The sequence below is a fragment of the Natrix helvetica genome (genome assembly GCF_964273705.1).
Source record: "Natrix helvetica genome assembly, chromosome: 1".
Taxonomy (NCBI): domain Eukaryota; kingdom Metazoa; phylum Chordata; class Lepidosauria; order Squamata; family Natricidae; genus Natrix; species Natrix helvetica.
Window position 1 is genome coordinate 221,158,203 of NC_138548.1, and position 15,464 is coordinate 221,173,666.

Consider the following 15,464-nt stretch of genomic DNA (forward strand, 5'->3'; position numbering starts at 1 on the left):
TGACCACAAACCAGAAGCCCGACCACAAACCAGAAGCCAGACCACAGCTGCATTATTAGCCACCTTAAACCCCTCCAATCCATACATGAAGCAAACTGATGCCCACCACGGAGATGTGGCACGACCACAAACGCGAAGCCAAACAACAGTAACGCAGCTCACCAGCTCAAATCCCTCTGCAACTCAGACTAACACAAGCACAACCAGGCCCCCACCCAAACAGAACACGCCCCCATCCAATCAGAGCACAGCCAAACTCCCATCCAATCAGAGCACAGCCAAGCCCCCTACCAATCATAATACACCTCTACCCAATCAGAATGCAGCCAAGCTCCCACCCAATCAGCACAAACCCCCACTGGCAGTTAAAAAGAGGAACCGGCTGAGATCTCACATTGCTCCTGGAAGCACCAAGCCAGAAGCACCAAGCCGGAAGCAGCAGCCTGAAGATGATGAATGAGACTTCATCGAAACGTCGTGAAGATACTTCCAATTCTACGCGGGAGAAAACCCGAACAACCAAAGACATATATATATATGTGTGTGTGTGTGTGTGTGTGTGTGTGTGTGTGTGTGTGTGTTTGTGTTACAACCCCTGGTATGACCTAATATGGGAGGGAGCTCACTCCTCCCTCTTTCTGTCCTTTCGGCTCATCACAGAAAACCATCCAGGCTGAAACCCATATTTTTATTTTTAATGTTGCCTTTTTATATTTGTGTTGTATTTGTGCTGATAAAATAAAGGGAGACTAGTATAGATCCATTTTGAGCTATTTAGCTCTCATATGGCTAGCTGATGAGAGCTAAATAGCTCGAAATGGATCTATACTAGTCTCCCTTTATTTTATCAGCACAAATACAACATATATATATATATATATATATATATATATATATATATATATATATATATATATATATATATATATATATATATATATATATATATATATATATATATATATATATATATATATATATATATATATATATGGTGTGTGTGTGTGTCCATTAGAGGGCGATTCTTTCTCTCATCGTGTATCTCATTCTCTCTTTGTGTCTGTAGCTGAGTGATAAGGTGATAAACTACTATTAACTATATAAAGGCTCTGTGTGCTGTATGCTCTGTTTTGCTCCTGGGTTTATCTCATAATAATAGTCACGCTGCCAAAACTCGGACAGCAACTTACCTGGAAATCAGTGACGTGCGGTGAGGTTTATGGCTGGTGAGGCTGGTGACATCATCAGGAAGGCGGGGAATGAGACCACCTGTGCAGGAGGCTGAGGCAGCCTCAGCCTCCTGCACACGTGGTCCCATTCCCCACCTTCCTGAGTCAACATGAAGGGGACCGCAGAGTGAGAGCTGCGGGACCGCAGAGCGTGCTCCGCAGTCCCCTTCATGTTGACTCAGGAAGGCAGGGAATTGGACCACGTGTGCCTTTTCCCTTTTTTTCTTTTCATAATGAGAGCGGTGAGGCTCTGCCTCCCCTGCCTCCCCTGACCGCACGTCCCTGCTGGAAATACAAGTCAAGAGCTGCCATTGAATGCTCCTGCAGGCTGCAGCTTCCCCGTTCTAATTGAATCCATCAGAAATACTGCTTGCCACTTTGTCATTTAGAAAGCATGCCCTTGTGTTCTGCATGTTTTTCACCCTTCATTGCTAAATACTCCAGGAGATTGTTAAACAAATGACTAAATCACACGGCAGGATTGCATTGCAAGATAAATGACTCGATCAGCCCGCGTTGCCAGAAAATCAATTTCTCCTCCAGCCCTGAGGAAGGGCACTATGGAGTTTTCCGGCAGGGAAATGAAGATCACACTCAGGTAGTCAAACTTCTCTGCTTTCTTGCAGCCCATCTAATGAAGAAGAATGGAAAAAAATGAGAGAAAAGAATCAAATTGCCTTTTGAGACAGAGTTTAATCTTGACAAATGTAAGCATTGGTTAGAAAGTTTAAAGGTAAAGGTTCCCCTCGCACATATGTGCTAGTCATTCCCAACTCTAGGGGATGGTGCTCATGTCTGTTTCAAAGCTGAAGAGCCAGCGTTGTCTGAAGACGTCTTCGTGGTCATGTGGCTGGCATGACTAAACACCGAAGGCGCACGGAACGCTGTTACCTTCCCACCAAAGGTGGTCCCTATTTTTCTACTTGCATTTTTACATGCTTTTGAACTGCTAGATTGGCAGAAGCTGGGACGAGTAACGGGAGCTCGCTCCGTTATGCGGCGGTAGGGATTCGAACCGCCAAACTGCTGACCTTTCTGATCGACAAGCTCAGCGTCTTAGCCACTGAGCCACCATGTGTAGTTTAGAAATACATTATAGGTTTAGCCATGCATTCTAAAGCTTCTAGTTAAGATAGCTACAGGGGCCCCAGATCAGTTCTTGAAATGGATAGAAGAGCTGTTAAATCTTGTGTAGAACTTTAAGGACATGGAGGGATATTTTGGCTTTGTGAGAGTTTTGGGTAGATGAGAAGATGCTTGAGCTCCATATGCATCTGCCCTATGAAACAAGGGATCCCTCAACTTTGGCCAAGAGTGAAAAAGCAGGACAGTTGCAACTCGGACAAAGGAAGAAAACCAATGGTGAAATTCATTTTTTTTTTACTAATTTTTTTGGGGTGTGGCTTGGTGGGTGTGGCAGGGGAAGGATATTGCAAAATCCCCATTCCCTCCCCATTCTGGGGCCTGCCAGAGGTGGTATTTGCCGGTCCTCCGAACTACTCAAAATTTCCGCTACCGGTTCTCCAGAACTGGTCAGAACCTGCTGAATTTCACTCCTGATGAAAATCATAATGGGAAGATAATTGTAGCGACAGCATGTTGTAGCCTATTGGTAATGGCAGCCATGACTAGAGTGCAGCAAACAAACCCAAACATTCTGTAACCTCTCACCCTGGAGATAAATTGGAACCAGAATCCATCTTTGTAGGACAATATCAAACCTCATCCTTATGGGATAGCCCACATGTTGTTTCTGGGGTAGGAGAAGTAGAAGTGACAATGTGTGCATTGCAATATAGACTTTGCAGTTTGAACCTTATGTAGATCCCCTTATATGGCAATGGGAATTATTCACACAGTATCCAGAGTTTATCAAACACAGCAGCTAATGTGTTCAAGTTACATGCTAAGCCAAAACCAAACCAACCACATTCCAGCATTTGCAAAGTGAGTCCAGAGACGATAATGTCTTTAATCTGAACTGTATCCGGTGTCAAGGGACTCCAGCCCATGTATAATGGCGGTACTAGAGCCGAAGAAACTTTTACCTTGATAAGAGAGCTCACCACAATGGCTCCTGCATTCACCATGCATTCAGTGTGGAATCCCTGAATGCAAAGGAACGGATTAAAACAGGAGTCTTTGAATTATGCATCATCTTCCTCAGTTAAGGTTTCTCTAACTCACTGGCCTTCCCAATATGTGGAATCGGTGTTGATTGGGAGATGGAACTGCCAATCAAAACATGGTCATATAGGGCAACTCCTTTCCGTTTACATTCTAGAGAGAAACTGAGGAATCATGGATTTGGGAGGTGTAAGTGAATGGGCAAATCTGAGGAAGGCTGAGAGTTTTAGCCCTGGAAATCCTCCATCAGTCAGGGAGACAGGATTAGGGCTCTATTTAGTACTAGGTAAGCAAGTCATGATTGGCTGTAACTGTACAATAGAACAGGGGTATCAAAATGGGTTTCTTTGAGGGCATTGTACTCCTATGCGGGCTGGCCGGGAGACAGGACGGATGCCTTCTGCAGCACCCCGCTGGTGAAAATGGGGCACAGAAGGGCGCATGTGGCCCCCTGCACTGTGTTTTGGCCACCAAAAGGTGCTGTAGGAGGCGGTCCAGGCTTAAAACAGGGCACGGGGGAGGGGCACGCACAGCCCCTGTGCCCCGTTTTGGCTACCAGAGGCACCGTGGGTCAGTCCTTTGCTATTTCCAAGCCGGCCCCATGGGCCAGATTTAAGCACTCTGCAGACCAGATCCAGCCCACAGGTTTGAGTTTGACACCCCTGCTATAGAATCAGGTTAATTTCTTTAATAAAACTATTTAATAGCACTTAGCAATAGCACTTAGACTTCTATACCACTTCAGAGTACTGTTATAGCCCTCTCTAAGTGGTTTACAATCTGGGTCCTCATTTTACCCACTTCAGAAGGATGGAAGGCTGAGTCAACCCTGAGCCGGTGAGATCTGAACTGCAGAAATGCAGCTAGCAGTCAGCGGAAGTAGCCTGCAGTACTGCACTCTAACCACTGCGCCACCTCGGCTCTTATTTAATGTAAATTTTAAAGTTCATTTATTTCTTTGTGTTCAAGTTAGCCAAGTAACAGTTGTCTGTTATCTTCCCACATGTTCCACTTTAGTCATGTTACCTCAGAAATAAATGAGAAATAAAGCTGCCTGGAATCTTTCTAGTTTGACAGCCTTATAAATCTAAGAAAAGAAAAAGAGAATTTCTAAACCTCAGCAGGGTTATGATGGCAGGGAGACAAATAGATCTTGCAGGGATCTTGCACAGTTTATGGGATGCACTTTAAAATTCATTAATTTTACATATTAAAATTAACAAAAATAAAAGGATACTCTCCTCAAGAGGTCTGATTGGTGCCAGGTTTTTTTTTTTAACTTTCTAATTGGTTGAGTTTTATAGCTTTGAGAATGATTTTATATGCTTTTTAATTTTTCATTGGGAGCTGTCCAGAATTGGTTGAAAGATGGGAGGCTTTATTAATGTTTTTAAATAAATAAGATGGAACCACAATTCTCAAATCCTCACCCAGTACTGACCAACTTTTCTGGCTGAACTTTTTAGCATCTATAGAAGCCACCGATCTGCAGGAGCTCTGAGTTGGTAAAAAGCCATAGTAGTGCAGTGCTTAGAATGCAGTATTGCAAGCTGACTCTGCCTACAGCCAGGAGTTCAATCCTGACTGGCTCAAAGTTGACTTAGCCTTCCATCCTTCCGAGGCTGCTAAAATGATTTTTGGGGGCCATATATTGACTCTATAAACTGTTAGAAAATGCTGTAACTGAAAAAGAAAAAAAATCACAATTACTTTAATAAAGGATGCATTTTTTCATAGGTTTGTTAAGTACCATTCACTTCATAATAAAATCATAATAAAAAGTAGGACCAATGAACTGTTAAACATCTACCTAATGATCAAACACATAGAAAAATAAACATATAATGTTTGTAAGCTATTCTCATTTCCCCCTTGCATATGTTCTAGGAAATTTTGCATGGAATTTAAAGTGGATTGAAAGAGGAAAAGTTTTAATGGGATAGATAAAGATTCAGGGAAAAGTTCTCCTTCTTACTTTCCATGAGAATATTAATAGGGGAAATAGAGATATTTTATGACCAGCATTTCCATACTACCTTTCAGTATACCAGGGCTTGTACAATGTTACTATCCCGGAAGGTTAAAACAAATATTTCACACACAGTACACAATAGCAAACTGTGGCTTTTCTTTCAACAGCGGTTGCACCCTGACTCACTCATTGGAGGTATACAGATGTTTTCATCACAACTGGAATGGTCTCATTCTCACGGTAAGGCTTTCAGTTGTCAAAGGGGCTGACAAAGGACAGCAGCTGTGTTACAACTGGGTGTGCAAACATGGTCTGGGTCAAAGGTTGGCAACCTTAAACACTCAGAGAGCCATTTGGACCCGTTTCCCACAGAAAAGAAATCACCGGGAGCCACAAATCCCTTCCCGCGACTATTTCCTGAGCGCCCCCAAAACCAGCATATGTATTTGAATTAAAGGTTCTGCTTTCTTCTGAAACTTTTCTTTTCTTGGATTTATCCATGGTTGGCCTACTGGGGGTCGAAAAGCTCAATAAATCGCGTGCTGGCAGGTGTCGCACATTGGCAGTTGTGACACATATTTTGAGCAACAGGGAGCCGCAGCAGAGGGATGAAAGAGCCACATGTGGCTCCAGAGCCGCAGGTTGCTGAACACTGGTCTGGGTGGTCCATATTTGGGTGGTCTCCTGTTCCCCAGCACACTGGGGCTCCTCTCCACTACTCACCTTCTTCATTGAGAGAGAGTTTGTCGTAACGCAGCCCACTGGGCTCTTTGCCCACATACTGATGGACTTGCTCTGTGCCCAATTCACTGACAGCAACAGCATATTTTAAGGGCTTGACACATGACTGCAGGCAGAAGGGAGTCTTAGTGTGGCCCCCTGTGGAATGCCTAGGGAGATAGTGAGAGAGAAATAATGCCAGCCCTTTTGTACTCAGTGACAAAGACATGGTGACCTGATCCTTGTGCAAAGGTTGGAACGCTGTTCCAAAAACATTGTCTTATACAGGTAGTCCTCGACTTACAACAGTTCAAAGTTACAACGGCACTGAAAAAAGTGACGTAGGACTGTTACTCACACTTACAACCATTGCAGCATTCCCCGTGGTCACATGATCACAATTTGGATGCTTGACAACTCGTTCCTATTAATGACAATTGCAATGTCCCAGGTGTGTGTGTGTGTGTGTGTGTGTGTGTGTCATGTGATCACCTTTTGCAACCTTCTGACAAGAAAAGTCAATGAGGAAAGCAGATTCACCCAATAATTGTGTCACTAACTTAATAATTGCAATGATTCACTTAGAGTGGCAAAAAAGGTGGTGCAAAACACACTTAAGAAATATAACTCACTTAGGAACAGAAATGATGGGCCCAATTGGACCCGATTATAAGTCAAGGACTGCCTGTATTACAATTCCACTGAGTTTGTGCTGATGATTAAAACGCCCGGTAAGAAACCACAAGATTGTTTTCAGTCCCCGTCAGACAGAAAAACTAGCTTGATGACTTTGGGCCAGTCACTCTCTCTAAACCCAACTCACCTCACCAAGTTGTTGTTTTGAGGAAAATATTTTTTTCCTATTCTGTAAGGTTCACATACACACACACACACCTTTAGGCATCCCGGTTCTTTATACATACCATTGTCCGTACACTGTGCAGAGAGATACACCCCAGATGTCTGGATTATATCTTGCCATTTATGGAATGTAATTTGCTACCTATATAAAGGGAAAGAGAAATTGTTCGGATGTGGGACAAACCCTAGGGCAGTGATGGCTAACCTTTTTCCCATTGTGTGCCAAAAGCGGGGAGAGCGTAGGGGGGTCATGTGCAGACGTGCCCACACCCATAATTCTATGCGTGCAACATCCCTGCGTGCATGTTTTTGGCGCATTATGGACCTGTTTTTCACCCTCCCCGGGCTCCAGAGGCTTTCTAGGAGCCGGGGGAGGGCGAAAACGGCCTTTCCCACCCCCCCAGAGGCCCTTCAGAGACTTCAGGAGACTTCCCTGAAGCCTCCGGAAGGTGAAAAACAGCCGAAAATGAAGGCCAAAGTCAGCTGGCCAGCACGCACATGCACGCTGGAGCTGACAGAGCAACGCCTCGCGTGCCCTAACAAATGGCTCCATGTGCCACCTGTGGCATGCTTGCCATAGGTTCGCCATCATGGCCCTAGTGAAACAGTCATTAACCCTTTGCAGCCTATCTAACAGAGGGCAGTGGAGGAAGTTTCCCCCAGCCTCCGTTCTACACCAGTGAGATTGTAGGATTAAACTGAAACTTAGAGCAGCAGCCTGGATGAGTGCACTAACAAACAAGATCAGCAGCCAAGGAAGAAATCCTAGACTGCCACATACATTTGTGGCTTTATATTACCATGATAATAGCCCTCGACTTACAACCATTTGTAGTAACCATTCAAAGTTACAACAGCACTGAAAAAAGTTTTGCAGGGATTTTAGTAAGAGTTAAGGGCACTTAAGGGTACTTAATTCAAGTTCCCTCTTCCTACGCTGGTTGCATAAAACAATCTCTCTCATTAATTCTAAGGCCAGCCAGTCATTCTCTTTGCTTTCTTATCTGCCACTCTCATATTCTACCCAAGCACTGGGGAGCTTTCCATACAGATTTTTTTTTTTGGAAGATAGCAGAGGGATCGTATCATTTATCCTCTGGCTAGGTGCAATCAGATCTTTTTACCTTGCCCTCCCTAAGTCCTTTGGTACGCTTAAAGATCTGCTCCACATGTGATGTAAACTCCTCAAAGTCGGGGATGACAAATTTCTTCCGGAAAGCCTGGGTCAAGAGAATTATATTGCTACTCACACACCTGAAAGCCAAAATTATAGATGAAATAATTAGTATTGGCAGTTTTAAATTTCTGGGCATTTATATCTCGGAGGACCAGTCATGGACTATGAATGCTAACATGCTTGCGAAGAAGAGGCACGAAGAGACTGTACTTCCTGAGAATGCCAAGGAAGATAAATCTATCTCAGCATCTAATTTTGTCCTACTATCGCAGCACCATTGAGAGTGTCCTGACATACGGCATTCTTGCATGGTATGGGAGTAGCTCTGCAGCAGACACAAAAGCTCTACAGAGAATCATTAAAACTGTCCAGAATATCATCAGGCTGCAGCTACCAGCCCTGGACACTGTTTCAGGAAGTTGCACAATATTCTTAGAGACTCCTCCCATCCGGCTTACCATCTTTTTCGACTGTTGCCTTCTGGCAGAAGATACAAAACAATGAAAACTCAGACTACACATCTTCTGAATAATTTTCATCCCAGAGCTATAACTGCACTCAACGATGAGCTAAAGGGCCACCATCAGGGAGCTGTTGGACAGCATTACTTGGTCTGTTGTGTGGATGTTGGGTGGTTTAGGGGTGGGGAATTTTTGGTGGGTGGGGTGTGTTGTGGATTGTCATGTGTGTTGGGACTGGTCTCTGGGTGTTATGTGAATTTCGTTGTACAATGATAATGAAGTATTCTGAAATATTGAATGGCACATAGGAGAAGAAAGTAAGATATCTTATTTAGTGACCAAGCAGACATGAAAATTGTAATGACTATTTTATCTTCTACTTCTTTGCCTTGAAAAGCAGCTGACTTGACAATACCATCCAAAGTATGTTTTCTCTTTTCTTGCCCTTTGAACATCTAAACTTAACAAGTTAGCCAATTTTTGTTTAAAAAAAGAGCTCCCAGTTTTGAAATGCTAACTGATTTATCTCCTCTCCTATCTTTCTCTATAATTCTTTTTTGAGATAACCTCCTGCAGTTTCTAGCTGCCACATGTAAAGCTCAGAGCAAAAAGAAGTCACAGAATAAACTTTCCATTCCCATATATATTGGTTGAATTGTATACTGCACTGTGGTATGGTTTGCTTGGTTGCAGTTTGTTTGCTAGACCAGAGTTATCTGTGTTCACACAACATACTATGTTGTGATTGACAAAACCTCCCGGTTTGGGTTCGTCCAACAAAGAGCCCAATTGAAAAATACCACATGAAAGTACAGTATGTTGTTTGAATGCAGCTACCATTCAATCAGATGTTAGGAATGGAGTAGAAATTCAACATGTCCAAATAAAGACTTGAAGTTTTTCAAAATAATTGGACATTTTTTTAACATTCTAAAGCTAACCCTATTATATATTTGCTGTTCCCAAACGTGCAAATGTAACTACTGTAGCATGTATATTGTTAACCAAAGTAGCTCTCATGTTTTTAGGCTATGAAAAATTGTGGTGGGCTGAGGGGGAAGAAGATATAACGAAGTAGGAAGAGATGCAAACAGGAAATATGTGAGACTAGCACTGCAGAAGGAATTCTGTGAATCGGAGTGTGATTGTTTAGAGAACAAAATTTGTCTGCAACATGATGAACAAAAACTAAATTTGCCTGCAGAAGCTGATATGCTTTGTTAAACCAACATAAATTCAGGGCTCCAGTTGCGAAAGAACAGCCACAACACCACCAGGGACACTTCAATGTAATTCCTACCTCCGAAAAAGTTCTCGATTCAGCATTCCTCCACTGCTAGCTTCTTGAGTTGCGGTCCACATCAGATTCATGCAGTCGCGAAGACGTGGATCTGAGGTCCAAAGACCAGTGCGCTATAAGTCCTGAATTAAGAACCAGTCATGGGTGAATATACGGCAAGATGGCAATAGCAGTTAGACTTATATACCGCTTTACAATGCTTTACAGCTTAGTACTTCATGGTCTTTACAGTGCTAAGCAGTTTACACAGCCAGTATATTACCCCCAAGAATCAGGGTCCTCATTTTACCCACCTCGGAAGGATGGAAGACGGAGTCAACCTTGAGCCTGGTGAGATTTGAACTGCCGAATTGCAGGCAGCCAGCAGGCAGCAGAAGTAGCCTGCAGTACTGCACTCTAACCACTGCGTCACCATGGCTCAAGATGAGGGTAGCTAGAACTGGATGCAATACCCAGTACTTTAGAACCCAGCAGTATGTAAGGTGAATTCTTAATTACACTTTGGTACATGCATACATATGCTTTTACATGTGTGTAAAACGTGCACATGCTGTTTTTCAGAGAGTGAGCGGATCTCTACTAAGAGGAAATTGAAGGTTCCAGTAAAAAATTATGCATATTGCCCAGAAAAATTAACTGTGAGAATAAATTGTATTATAGGTAAAACAGTAGTGGGGCCTTGGGTGCCAACCGTAATCCATTCCAGGACTTTGGTCGGCACCCGATTTGATCGTGACCAGAAGCAAGACAAACTGTGCATGCATGCACACACAAAAAATGGCGCGGCAGGTGAAATTGCTGGTGCAGGGAAAATCGCCGCGGCTGTGTTTATTCGACTCCCGAGGATGTGTTTGTGACGTAAGTGAAACATTTAGCAGATTTTTTTGTCGGCACCCGAATTGTTCGTGGTCTGAGCCGTTCGGGATCCGAGGTCCCACTGTATCCATAGATACTCCATTTCTGTCGGTATTAGAATAGCAGATGTTATTGTAATCTTTATTTCCTGTGGGGTAGAAATTGTGACAGTAGCATCACAGTAGCATTTCAGACAAGGTTCTTTGCAAAGGATGTCCCCAGTCTTCCAGCAAAAGGCTTTCTCAAAGTGTCTGATGTCATACTGGATGCTCCATCATTTAAAGCCATGAGATCTATTTTATTTTCTGATGGTGCAGAATTTGGAAGGCATTACACAGAAGTTGTGCGCATCTTTAAGCTCTACCCATTTTATCACATAATTTTATGCATAATTTAGGTTCACAGGGACCCTATATATGACACACTTATCCTGTGTCCACCATATTTGTTCGGTACTTATCTAGTAAACATTTATTTCTCTTATATTCACCAAAATTTGTGATTTAAAAGCATTGCCAATCATATAATACAATCATATAATACTAACATACAATCATGAGCAGCAAAGTTTAACTGCATGTATGTAATGCTGCAATTAGCAATGCACAAAAAAACCAAACCCCATATCCATTACTTAGATAATGGAAAGTTATAGGTTTCAAATCCAATTTAAAGGGAAATTTGCACTGAAAAGATTCATTTGTATTAGAAATCAGGACGGCAGTCCAACGTTTCCACCCAAGCAATCCTAGCCATTCTTAAGGGTCACCCCACCAGCTTCCATGCCTAAAGGAGAATTAATGTAGGTCTCTCTGCTCCTGTATACCAAAATTAATTAATTCCTGGGAAGAGAAGTATCTCCAAAAAGAAAAGAATATGGGCAAATTAAAGCCATGCTACCAAGAGAGACAGGAAACATTTTCCCCACAGGAAAACATAATTCCACACTCAATTTATTCTCCTCATTAGCTCCTACGGGTCTGCTTCTCAGTATTCAGACAATAGGAAAATAAGATTCCCCCTCACTGAAGTCAGAGTCACCAGCATCAGGAGAGGTTTAGAGCAGGGTTGATGGGATTGTACAAGGGCTCAATGTTGTTGTTATTTGTAATATCATTAAAGTAGTATTTATTACATTATTTTCATATAATGAATGTTTGAGGTTTGAAAAACATCTGAAACTTCATGGGGTCAAAGTTAACTACGTAGGCTACTTCTGACTCACGAATTCTGGGAGTTTATGCTGTTCCAAATAAGAAAATACCTCATCATCAGAATTTTCTGTGTAATCCTACTGGGGTAACTCTCCCAGTCTAACCATTTAGTGTCCATTCTCTCTATTGTCATGGGCCATGGGAACACGGAACAGACAACAAGATAGTTAAGGGAGGAAGGAGGGCTGGCCCATAAGAGATTCTTGAATCCCAGGGAAGCAATGGTGAGGTTCAATTTTTTTTACTACTGGTTCTGTGGGCGTGGTGTGGCTTGGTGGGCATGGCTTGGTGGGCATGGCAGGGGAAGGATACTGTAAAATCTCCATTCCCTCTCCACTCCAGGGGAAGGTTACTGCAAAATCCCCATTTCCTCCCGATCTGCTAGAATTTGGGAGGCAGAGAATAGATGGGGACGGGGCCAGTCAGAGGTGTTATTTACCATTTCCCCTAACTACTCAAAATTTCCGCTACCACTTCTCCAGAACTGGTCGGAACCTGCTGAATACCACCTCTCCGGGTTAGCATTAGAAAGACAGTAATTCTACCTTAATTACACTAGATATAAGTTGTACAGAAAAATTACTGTGCTATGCCTTTAAGATTTTGTTGTATTGCTATAAATAAATAAATATCTTTTTGTTTCCCATGGAACTTGACATCTACCTACAAAACTCTAAACTGGCTTTTGCTTTTTAGTCATAAAGGTGGATTCAAAAATATCCCTGTATTTTTTTATTCCTGAAAAATCCATTATACCGCATTTAAATTCATGTTCAATAATTCTTTGGTACTAAGTGACATGGCCGGTTGTTTTTATCTTCTCCATCTTTATTAATTTATTTCTGGCAAGTATTTGGCATAGTAAATGTGATCATTACATATATAATACATTCCATTCCAGCATTTAATATACAAAATATGCAAGAATCAGGGGGAAAGAAGAAAAGAAGAACTAATTAAAATTTAGAGATTTAAGTTAAGATGTAAATTGTACAGTGGATAGTAATTCATTATGTTCCAATGCTATTATTTTATTATTTCTTGTTTAAAATTAGTCTGAAGCAAAAATAATTTCTAAATGAATGAATTTGAACCAAAAAAGGTCTATTTAAAATTATTTTCAGAAATTCATGGATTCTAACAAGGAAAGAAGCACGTCACTGTAATATTGATACAATGGACACTAATCAATATACATTCAGGTAGCTGCATGTTGAATTGCACTTCTATGAAAAAAGGAAGACAAAATATCAGCCTTGCACAAGTGGCAAAAGAAAGATTATGTTTAAAAAAAACCTCCAATATTTCTCAACAACTTCAAATGTTATTTGAATGCTAGAAAAACGCATTCATAAGTAAAATGCATATTTTTATGTTTTAACCTACAAAGTCAAATTACGATCATGCATCCTACGGAAACATAATCACCATCATTTAGTACTTGGTGGAGATTTTGTGCCCTGGAAAAAAATCCCCCAAAGTATTCACCATGCCTGATATATTTTAGATCATAAAATAGCACCAGGGCTGAGTTTGTTTCTTCTTTTCCGTAGTTGCATTTTGGATCAAAGGCAATTCCGCTGCTGAGGGGATGTTTCTATGGCAGCCCGCATTTCTGCTGGGAACAGCCTCAGTTCTTACCCCACAGACTGGCAGAATTGAAGATGCTTAGCATGTCATAGATTAAAAACATGAAATGCCAAAAATCAATAGGCACCAACTAAAAGACAGTGACAATGACTTCTGTATATTTAAAGAATTTAGTATAATATTTCTTTTGTGTCTTGGACTGAAAACTCTCTGATTGTGGCTGTGCGGGCAGTGTGAAGATCTAGTTGCATTTTTTTAAAAAAGAATCACTGAATGAAACAAATTAAAAGGCTAACACTCTGCTCTAGGCAAGGTTTCCTTTGCCTCTCTACTTCATTTACTTGACTGAACAAATAAATAAAGCTGGAGTACAGATAGTCCTCAACGTACGACCACAATTGAGCCCAAAATTATGTTGTTAAGTGAGTTTTGTCCCATTTTATGACATTTCTTGCCACAGCTGTTAAGTGAATCACTGCAGTTGATAAGTTAGTAACCCAGTTGTTAAGTGAATCTGGATTCCCCATTGACTTTTATTGTCAAAAAGCCACCAAAGGTGCTCACATGACCCAGAACACAACAACGGTCATAAGCACGGATCAATTGCCAAGCATCCGAATTTTGATCACATGACCGTGGGGATGCTGCAGAGGTGGCAACTGTGGAAAAAACGGGTCACAGGACACTTTTTTCAGCTCACACACACCCTGGATCTATCACAGGGAGAAAGTTGTCTAGTATTGTATCTTATGATTCTTGATGAATGTATTCTATTTTATGTTTCTTTATGTACACTGAGAGCATATGCACCAAAGACAAATTTCTTGTGTGTCCAATCACACTTGGCCAATAAAGAATTCTATTCCATTCTACTCTACAAGGCAAGGGGTTGCACTCCAAGGGTTGGGAGTAAAGTGATCTTGCACATTTCGCCATTGGGAATGGCCAGACACACCCACCCACCCCAATTTAAGATCCCCCCGAACTACAGCGTGACAAGCGATAGTCCTTACTAGTCAGTGAGGCGCTGCTTAGGCGGCGGCTGGTGACGGCCATTCATCACCGCCTCTTTCCCTCCGGCGGAGTAGTGGGCTCTGGCCAAAGCCGCGGAAGGACCAGCTCCAAACCGCATCCCGACGACCCTCTTCTCCAGTGGCGCCGGATCTCCCGAAGCTGCAGCGCTCCTGTCACGATCCTGAGAGCGCCCATGACTGCAGTCGATGCGTCCGGCTCTCCAGATCGGGAGCGCACCTTGAAAGGTACGGGGAGGAAGCGCCAAAGGACAAGGCTGCCGCCCCCGCGGCTCCTGCCCCTTTAAAAGAAAAACATCAGGCCGGCGGTTTCCAAAAGGGGAGGGAGGGGCGAGGAGGAACTCCAGCCAATCAGCAAAACAACGATTTTAAGGAACTATAGAAAACCAATGAGGAATGGCGGGAGGAAGGGGCTTTGCGTGGGCTTCGCATTTCCTACCCTCCAAAAGTAGGGTAGGAAAATACAGGCAATGCTTCTTGGGTGTCTAAAGGCAGTCCCTCTTTCAGTGACCCGAGGAGACTATGATATTATAGGCATCTGTCATTGCTTTTGTGTACAGTATTCACTGTTTGGGATAGCGAGATACTACTCACACGATACTTCCTTGGAATGTTAAGAGGGGCAGCTTGCATTAAAGTTGTCCTCCCTGTGCTTACACTTGCTGGAGATTAAAGGTAAAGGTTCCCCTCACACATATATGCTAGTCCTCCCGACTTTAGGGGTCACTGCTCATCTCCATTTCAAAGCTGAAGAGCCAGTGCTGTCCGAAGACGTCTCTGTGGTCATGTGGCCGGCATGCTAAACGGAACGCTGTTACCTTCCCACCAAAGGTGGTTCCTCTTTTTCTACTAGCATTTTTACATGCTTTTGAACTGCTAGGTTGGCAGAAGCTGGGACATGTAACGGGAGCTCACAGCATTACTCAG

The 15,464-nt window shown here is 42.6% G+C and overlaps 1 protein-coding gene across 1 annotated transcript in view; it reads right to left on the minus strand.

Moving 5' to 3' along the window:
- The window catches only part of GLS2 (glutaminase 2), a 27,440-nt gene extending 12,649 nt beyond the window's left edge, over positions 1-14,791 (minus strand). The window contains 11 exon segments of the mRNA XM_081961556.1: positions 1,750-1,860; positions 3,278-3,337; positions 3,719-3,855; positions 6,052-6,218; positions 6,972-7,030; positions 7,034-7,051; positions 8,034-8,163; positions 9,848-9,960; positions 14,141-14,165; positions 14,520-14,613; positions 14,616-14,791. Of these exon segments, the coding sequence (XP_081817682.1) occupies positions 1,750-1,860; positions 3,278-3,337; positions 3,719-3,855; positions 6,052-6,218; positions 6,972-7,030; positions 7,034-7,051; positions 8,034-8,163; positions 9,848-9,960; positions 14,141-14,165; positions 14,520-14,613; positions 14,616-14,715 (1,014 nt within the window). The 5' untranslated portion in view covers positions 14,716-14,791.
- Between the last annotated feature and the right edge of the window lie 673 nt (positions 14,792-15,464).